The 9,882-nt window shown below is 40.0% G+C and overlaps 1 protein-coding gene across 1 annotated transcript; it reads right to left on the bottom strand.

Annotated features, from left to right (window-relative positions):
* Positions 1-2,980: 2,980 nt before the first annotated feature.
* KCTD16 (potassium channel tetramerization domain containing 16) lies at positions 2,981-8,728 on the bottom strand. Its single transcript, XM_019534724.1, has 3 exons — positions 8,186-8,728; positions 6,797-7,913; positions 2,981-3,171 (listed from the first exon to the last, which is right to left on the bottom strand). The coding sequence occupies exons 2-3, from the start codon at positions 7,626-7,628 to the stop codon at positions 2,981-2,983; spliced, it is 1,023 nt and encodes a 340-aa protein (XP_019390269.1). The 5' UTR covers positions 7,629-7,913; positions 8,186-8,728.
* Between the last annotated feature and the right edge of the window lie 1,154 nt (positions 8,729-9,882).

Raw genomic sequence — 9,882 nt, forward strand, 5'->3', positions numbered from 1 at the left:
TGTATCTGGCTCGCAGCTGTCCCTGCTGCACTCCCCACAGGGCTCAGCCCTGCTTGTTCCCTATCAGGGCAGCCCATGCCATGCTCCCACCTGCAGCTGCCAATGGCACCACCCTGGCCCAGGCCCCAGCCAGCATGCACAGCATCCCAGCAGGACTGCTCCTGCTGCTGTTGGAGCTACCCAAGTGCTGCTTGACACCGCCCCCCACCTCCTGTGGCTCCTCCTCCTTTGTGGGACAATGAGATGTCTGGCAGGAGGCAAAGAAAATGCTTACCTCCTGGCACAGGGGCCAGGTGCTACAGCTCCCTGGGAAGGATTTCCTGTCACCCCAGTTGAGAACCACTGCTCTAGGCCATTCTATTACAATGCCGCAACTCCCGTTTAGTTTCACCCATCACGTTCTACAAAGTTTTTCCGTATAGGCCATACATCTATTTTTACACAGGTTTCTCCTTGAAAACTGATGGCATAATATAACCCAAAATGATTCAATTATCACTATAGTGTATACAGCCTAATGACAGACTAGCAGAAAGTTGGGAAAATCATAGCTGGGTGACCAGGTAACATTCACCTGAAGTTCCAGCTGTGACTCCCAACTCCTCATCCTCAAAGGAGGCCTAGGTGATCATGAAAAAGCAACAGCTTCCCTTCTTTCCCTTCTGGTGGATCTTCCACAGAATTCAGTCCAACATGAAAGGGACCATCTGCACTGGCCTCCATCAATATGGAATAATTTATATTGCAAGTTAAATAGTACTTTTAATGACAGCAACATGACAGGTTGACTTACTCAAATAAAATGTGAATCAAGCATTCAGATCTACACAGAGCATATCCAATGGGAGATTTAAGAGAACTGATCCTTGTGGTAAGTACTGCATAGGTGGAAAGGCCAATTCCCAATAGGTACCATTACTGGCTCCTGAACAACAATACTGGTAACTATTTATAGTCTAATGTGATAGAAAACAAATGAACAGAAGCTACTTTTGCAAAACAGCTAAAGCATTTTTCTTCAAGGAATTTATTTAATTTCTGAGGTGAGAGTTTGAAATAATCTGTAGATCAATCTGTTTGTAATAAGACTAGGAAAAGCCTGATTATTCAGGCTATAAATCAACACTTTCAACCAAATAATCACATTCCCGATCTGTGGGATGACTCTAATCAGACTGTTCTACTAAAGTTAAATTCTGAAGAGCAATCTCTTCAGCCTGGAAAACAAATTGGGCATAATTTAACCCTCACTCATATCATTCAGAAGTGCCTTTCAATGTGGTCTTTGAAATCATCTGACTTTATAGTAACATAGCTACAAAATCAGACTTGTTAACAGAGTCAGATCCTCACTAAGCTGCAGAAGTGAAGTCTAGTGAGATTTCAAACTAACCCCTGATTCAGCATGATGGACAGGAAGCTCTGCTTAATAAGCATTTCACCAAGCAGCTGGAAGCAAAACACTGATGATGATGTTGATGATGATGATGATGATGATAATTAACCAAAGGCAGTGAGGGTTTAAACATCTCACATCTGAAGGAACAGTAGATCATATCATGTGAAGCATTTGATTTTATTTTGTTATTTTTCTGGTTATTTTGATCTTCTTCACTTAAAACATGTAATATTATACTGCACAAAGAACAAAAAAGGCCATAAAATGTATTTAAGGGACCAGTCTGAAGAGGCAGGAAGATAGTTAAGATAATAGTTAATTTCTATGCTTAATCCTTATGATTTTATAGCTGTAGATTTCACAGTATAAATGTAGTGAATTATATTAATCCAACCTTCGCATTAAGATTAAGTTATTTAAGCGGGAGGGCTGTATTATGCACCCATACACTACATACATTCATAAATATACATATATACACATGCACACACACACATATGTACATATATATGTTATTGCTCTATCTAGTATATTATACTCCACTCTCTCATATATAATGTGTGCACATATACATAATATACACACACGCATACACACACCCCTAAATAACTTGGTCTTAATGTTGGATTCATAAAATGTGTATGCATTATATAATATATATTATAACAGTATAAATATATATAGTATATATATATAAATTTATGCACATACAGAATACTATATGATATATATATACATACAATATATAATCACCATTATAATTATAATGGTTATATTGTATATAATTATTATGATGGTTATAAATAAAATAATGGTTATATATATGAGAGAGAGAGAGAGAGAAATAAAATAACCATCATATACTCACAACTAATTTTTTTCAGCTGTATTCAGATAAAGCCAGTGATATCCTCCAGCTGATTACATTAATCTCAGGTAAAATTCCATATGAATAACCCAAGGATGATATATGACCTAGATTTGTACATCAAGTTAAAAGTCATCAATCTAATTTCTGTGGATACCAGCTACCACACCTGTTCTTCTATGCAGTCCTGCTAAATAGAATATAACCACTTAACCAAGGGTAATTTGAAGTGTAGTCCTGAACCATTTCCTTAAGTCAAACAGGGAACAGGGGAAGGAGGAGGGGGGAACAAATAGCAGCATTTTCTTGAAAGAATAATGTGAAAATAGGGCAAAATTGACATCTGTTGCCATAATGAGTTAAGACTGAGCGTGTCTTTAAGGAGCAAGAATCCTGTCAATTACTTTTCTGCCTATAGTTATACTGCTATAAATGTCGCGAAGTTTCCTTTGAACATTTACAGCTACTTGAGTGGCTTTACGTGCATAGTTATGAAGTGGCCTACTCAAGGCTAGATTTAAGGGAATGTGCATACATTCCTCAAATTTCAAAGTAACTTTCATGCTTGCTCAGACTTTGGAAGCTGGCTCTAAGAACTCATTGTACTTATTACATGGAGAGTTACTGAATCTAGCTTCAGTCACTCTACATTTCCTTTGGTTGGAAACCTCTTTGGATAAATTAAAGGATGGGCACCCCTGTAGAGTCCCTTCTCACCCTATCTTGGCATCTGTCTCTTCTTGTCTGTTCACTTGCTGTTTCTCTCCAGCTCTTTTTCTACTATTTCTAGTGTATTTATGCCTAGTGATTCTCTCCTCTGTCTCCCACTTCTGATTCCTCCAGTTAAGCAGAATGCCACTTGCTGATGGGTGAGCATTGAGGCTACTCACAGCCATCCTAGCAGCTGAAAGAGTAAAGAAAAGAAGCTTATCCTAGAAGTCTATAGTGGAAGCCTACAGCCATATGCATTAGACTTGTTCCCAATTACCTGAGGTGCCTCTAAGATGCAGAGAGAGATGAGTGGCTTCAAAGTACAACTTGCAACTCCATTTATTGCATCAGGAGCTTGTTTGCAATGAGGGCAGAGTCCTGTCCCTCCCTGAATTGCCATATTCTTCCACTCTGGATCCCTTCAACTACTCTAGCATGTGAACACATTTTAGGATTACAAGTCACTGAGCTAACAGTTAGAACAAGGACATTTCCATTTCCAACTTATACTTTCCTATTTCAGGTCTGAGAACTCATAGACATGTGTGTGCGAGACCCAGCCAATTGCTCCGGCAAGAGTGTCATTTTGAAACCAGGTGGAGAGGTTTACTTTCCATACGCTGTTTATGAGACAGCAGAAAGACCATAAAAGGAGATTGCACATAACATATTTATATATAATATATTGTATCATACTGCTTTATAATCAGGCATGAACTCATAACATTCTGATCCAGTTCCATATTTCAAGCACTTAAGGGATGTTCAAAGCACAGGAGAACCAGGGGATGGAATAAAGAGAAAGAAATCTTTCCTTCAACCCATGGTCAGGGCAAGGCCCTTAAGTCCTCATCTACTGGCCCACCTCTAAGCAATACCAGCCTTTGACAACTGCATTCTCCCTGTACAGGAACTCCGTTCCCTGGGTCCATTTAATTGTAGACCTAATGTTCAAATGCTGCCTGTCTCCAAATTCCCTTTTGCATTGGCCTATTTGAAACTGGACTAGAGCCCAGCTGCACAGCACACACAGACTGCGTAGTCATCCTGAGTTTCTGCTCTGCAGCACATCTCACTACGCCCCTCAGCAAAACAGATGCAACTTTGCTGCGTTGGATGCTTTCTGTGGCCCTTGTAATCATGGGTAAGTTTCACCCAGAGAGAACATGAATCTCCCATTAGCCTTAATGGCCCCTAAATATAAACTCCAAAGGGAGCATAAGTCTCACCATATTAATAATACATTTCAACAGCATATGCTGTATCCATTAGTTTATCTGAATAACTGCCACTTTGCACAATTTCCTTCAATCCACCTGATTGCTTTCAAATGGATTAATTTTCACATGCAGAATGTTCTTTAAATACATGCCACCATGAGCTTTTAGAGACAAATATTTTAGGACATAAAAATGACTTTTCCTTCTAGTCTTCTTGTAGCAATGAACCACTTCCACACACATTGCCTAGCTCAGATGTACCGGAGCTTCACGTTTGCGCAAGGAGGTAGTTAAACTGCTCAGCTAAGAACATCTTAACATGTAGCTAACTAGTTGCATTAGAGCACCTCCCATGTTTCAGCCCATTAACCTGAGCACAACAGCTTGATGAATTAATGCTTATATAAGCACAGTTGGCAGCTTCTAATTAAATAATTATGGCTAAGCAGCTGCAGAGAAGTTATAATGTCCCACTAGAAAGCCAGCTGTCATTTTATCGGTCCTCAAAGTTTAAAATAAAATGACTTTTGAAGATTTGATTTGAAGGGCCTTCTTTGACTAACATATTCTGTAAGTATTGCCTCAGTTCCTACATTAGCTCGGCCTGCGATTGGATTACTAACGCACAGCTGTACAATCCTGGCAAGCCAACAATGGCAACTGTTACAATAACTCGAGGCAGGCTCAAGTCACAAGAGTCAGACCTGGATCTAGACTGAGCAGGCTGAGTTGGCCTCTTCGTCATTAGTTTAGTTCATTCTAGAGACAAAGCTCATTTAAATAAATTCTGATCCAGAGCCAGGCTTAAATTTTAAAGATCCACAGAGCTGAAATGTGCTCAGATAGGGCTAGACCCAAAGCCTGTTGAATGCAATGGGCATCGCTCCAGGGACTTCAGTGGGTTGAGCCCAGGCCTGTGTTGCTGAAGCTACACATTGATATTCTCCTTCTTTCTCTTGCATATATTTCTAAGATGCCTCTCACTTTGGCAACTAAGCACTAGTACTGATAAAAAAGAAAGTAAAAGCTAACAGTCTTGGAAGGGTAAGGATGGGAAGAATACAAGATAACAGTGATCTTGTGTTTGCTAATTAAAACAACATGATTCAGGGCCTATCTTCAATTATGAAACAGTCTCTAAATAAAGCACAAGTAAGCTTCCCTATTTTTTTCAGAAAATACTTTAATTTAAGGTATGCTTCAGCCTATTTGTGGAACTACATTAATTTTGCTTCAGTTCTGTAAGAGATATGGATTAGAAACTTATTATTAAGTTACCAATCTCAGCCTGCCTTAAAGGGGATCCAAGACCTTTGAACTATTTTATAAGAAGTCCAGACATAAAACATAGTTTTTAATAAATCTATGTATATAAAAAATAGAGAAGTCTTTTACAGAATGCTAACCTAAGCACTGTTACCTTAGCAGATCTGAGGTGTCTGTTGAGAGGCCCTAGCATTGCACTGTAGTGTATTACACTTGTAACAATAAAGTACCCAAGTTCTGCCACATCTTTCAACATAAACTTTAGTAAATTTTTCATGATATTGGCATTGCTAATAATAGTTACATGCAGCGTGATAGGTAAGTAGGGCAAAGTAGCTATTATTCACCTTCCTTCCTCTCTCTGCCCAGCATCTTCAAGATATAGGACAAAGTCCACTTGAATAAATGAAATAGGGAAATATTCTCTCCTTTACCCTTTCAAAATAAAAGTAATATAGCCAGGTCAGCTCCTTGACTATTTCAGTCCCAGAGGTTATGGAATGATTTTCTGATACAGGATTATGGAATTAAAATTACTCTGATGTTACCATTGGTAACAGTGTCCCTGCCTGAACATCTGAACATCAACTTAGAAATTTAATGAGCCTGCTAGAGCTATCAGATGAAAATTAGTACAACAGTATGTGATCCGATGTGACTGCAGTTAGCAGGGCAGATGCATCTAGTTATGAGGGGGCCTATTTTTTCATGGGCATGTTGCATAACAAGATGAAACAATCTGCCTCTCTATCCACTGAACCCTCACTTTAAAGTATACGAATTGGCTCTGAGGAAGACCCCTGCTGAAAAGGAGATAGAACAACTGGATTTTGTTTCTTCTTCCCTGCATGTAAGTGTGTCAGTTTTGTTGACAGATGGCTTGGCTGGCTGTGCCTGACTAGTATCAAACAGCTATCACCTTTGTAAATTTAAATCTCATTTGAAGATTTTCTGTAATTAAATCTGCAGTGTGTTTGCAAGGCTTCTATTGAATCCAGCAAGTACTCAGAAAATGTGTCAGGCAGTCAGATAAACGGCAGATTTACAAAGCCAAGCATAACCGAATCTTTCAGCTGCAGGGGGCGAAAAGGATGCTTTTGGCAGTCTGTGCTGCCACCTAGCCAAGACGATACCATTGAGTTCAGCATCAGTTTATAAGAGCTTAACCTAAAACACAGCCACTGGAATCCCGTTTTATCAAAAGACAACTTCCGTCAGCAACAGACACAGTAAAATCAAGTCTGCCAGTGCTTTGAAACCAAGAAAAATATGAAAAAAAGACTGACTTTAAGCAAATGATTAATTTTTGCACTGCAAATAGCTTGTACTTACGGTAGAAGACGTATTCAGTATAGCTGGACCAGACCTTGTCGTCTGTGTATTGATTGACAAAAGAAGCCGTTACTGAGGAATTACAGGCCACCATGTGGAATCCACATTCTGACAGCATGTCAAAAGCCCTCTCTAGGTGCTTGAACTTGAGATAGAACCTGGAGGTGTATCTTTCCGGAGCCCTATCGGGGTCTCTGCTCTCATTCAAACTTTCTCCAAAGACCTCTTTGACTAGAGCAATCCTTCCACAAACCAAAATCCTTGGAACTCTCCTGAATTTGGCATCAGCTTGGCTCTCTCTGCCGATGGTGCACGACCCCCTGTACCCAATGGTAATGAATCCCCACTTTCGGTCAGAAGGTAAGAGCGATGATGGGGGGCATATTCTTGTGTCACTGCTTTGGGAAACCTCCTCGTAATCGCTGTGGCAATAGTCATCAGGGCTTTGCTTGACATCATCAGGAGTAAGGAGTTTGACCAAGTCTGGGAGCTGGAAGTATTCAGCTTCCCTCTTGAGCCTTCCCTTCTCTGGGAAGTGGTCAGGCAGGACCACTTGCTTGTCCCTGAGATAGTCCAGAATGTAGCGGAAAAGAAAGCCATCCCTATCAATGAAGAACCTTCCTTTGGAGTCCTTGGCTAGATCATTGGCTGTCTCTCTCTTCGGGGTGAACATTTTCCACAGCAAGGAGTGGGGGATGCCTATCAGGGTGGAATGGCGAGTGAAGTAAACTTGGCCACCCACATTTAGCTCCACCACCTCAGGAAAAGAGTGAAGACCAGCCCCTTGTTCTCTAGCAGGGAGGTAAGTCCTGCAGTTTCCACTCAGAGCCATTGTATTTTCAAACAAAAAAATCAAGCACAAAGAAAGGCAGGGCTATAAATCACATCAAAGTATAAAATAAGGCTCCTACCATGTAACAGGAAAAGGAAAACACCAGGGGGCTTATTTAAAAAAAAAAGTCAGATTTGTCCATAAGTGACTGTGTCACAGAAGCTGGAAAAGTGGCTTAAACAGTGGATGGAGAGCAATCGCCTTGTGAAATGCAATCACATCATCAGATCTTCCAACAAAGCCCCAAAAATCAAGGTCATGCCAAGCCTATGATTATTCACAGGTCTGTTAAAGAGGGAAAACAAAACAAAACAATTATTTCTCTGAATATCAGAAAAGTTAAAACAAGGTAAAGCAGGTTAGTCTATAAAGCTAAGAGAAATCTCTTTGCTAATTTTCTTTTTGCTGGGGTTTCTTTTTCCTCCCCCAAGCAATAATTAGTGTGGGAAAAATATACATGACAGCATTGTATTAAGAAGAAATTACATATTTCAGCTTTAAACAAGCTGGGCATCTAGAGCCTATGCAGATGGGAAAATGAGAACATTGAGTCTTACCTTGGTTACAGTTAATGCATAGTTCTTGTCAAGAAAAGCAAATTGTCAAAGCAATCAGAACACACGCACAGGCACACAGAGTCCAATTAATAGCAAATCCAACCCCAGCAAGGTACGCGAAAGGGAAGAAAAGTGCTCTTAGCAATATCCATGTAGATCTCAAGAGTTAAACCGAGTCACAGGAAAGTTAACCATGGCAGGTGATGATAAGAAACCAGTATGTATAGCAATATCTGAGATGGAAAAAAAAAACACAAAAAAACCACAAAATAAATCCCAATCAGTATCCTTAAGAGTGGGGGGAAGAGAGAGACAGTGTTTCAGAAGGGACCTTGGCTCAGATGACTTGCAGAAACCCCAGAATTTGAGAAAAGAACTGACACGTTTCAGTGGGATCCCACAGTGGTATCCAGCCTGTCAGTAAGGGCACAGAAGCTCCCATGTTCCCAGCACGGTTGAAAGAAGCCAGCCAGCAGCAGTTTGAAAGGATGCCCAAGGTAGCTAGCTGCTTGGTCTGCTCTTGCTGCCCGAGCTGCTGCTCTGGCTGCTGAGCTGGGTGGTTCCACAGTTCCCAGTGCAGTTCAGATGCTGTTGTTTCAGCAGTGCAGGGAAGAAACCATCCAGGGAAATGACTATTACATCATCTTAAAGGAATATGGCTTTGAGAAAACAGAGGAATTGAGAGGAGGACTTTCTCATTCATTTCTCTTTCTTATGTTTTAACAAGTTACAGAAAGAAGCACTGCACTATCCTGCCACATACAGCTATTCCCAAAGCAGGCAGAAGGCTCCTCCAGGGAGGTGCTACTATTGCCTTCCGTTTAATCCTCTTGATGGAAAGTAAAAGATTCCAGCAGTTTTTCCTTTTGCAAAGCTGTTTTTAAGTTGAAATAAAGTTATTTAGTGCTTTAAGAGCAGGATTTTTTTCACCCTTTAGCATCAGATACGTTTCTCCTGCAGAACAAAAATGCATCCCTCTGGCACAAAACAAAAGGTGGTGACTTTCTAAAGGTTCTAACAGACATATGGAGCAAAATGATCAGCGTAATAAAGATGCAAAATCAGCCTCTCTCTATTTTTCAAGATGAGATTTTTATTTGATCACAGAGCTGTTGTCCATAATCTGAGATGGAATAAACAGAATATGCAGGGGGGGCAGGGACAGGTTTAAAAAAATCCAAGCAAGTACAGTTTTGCCAGGGAACTGTATTTTCCTAAACAAACTCCTAGGACAGTTTGTAAAACAGGAGTTAAAAATAATGCTAGGGACATTATCAAAGGGCTTGCCTAGATTAGTAACATGAGAAATGTTTGCAAACATGTTAGCTAATAATATCAATTAGCATTATTTTACTGGTGTACCCAGTTTCATGAACCATTAAAGTTCTGAGCAATCTTTCAGGCAATGCTCTAAATAAAATGAACACCATTCAGTTGAAAACACAGTATAATGCTTCTCTCGTTTGCAATGAGGTAAAATCAACAGAACATCTACTGAAGTTACTCACTCCGCTAACTGCCAGGGAAGCGACGTGTGATTTAGATCAGAATCAGTCACAGCATATTTGAACGTGGTCAAAGTTATTTTCCAATTCCTATATCAAATTCATATCGCTCAGGCATTCTGCAGTAATTCACCACAGATTTCTGTTTTCTATTTCACATATTTAACCTTCTTTATCTTAAAATTGTTATAA

Source organism: Crocodylus porosus, unplaced genomic scaffold, assembly GCF_001723895.1.
Source record: "Crocodylus porosus isolate Cpor-Errol unplaced genomic scaffold, CroPor_comp1, whole genome shotgun sequence".
NCBI lineage: Eukaryota > Metazoa > Chordata > Crocodylia > Crocodylidae > Crocodylus > Crocodylus porosus.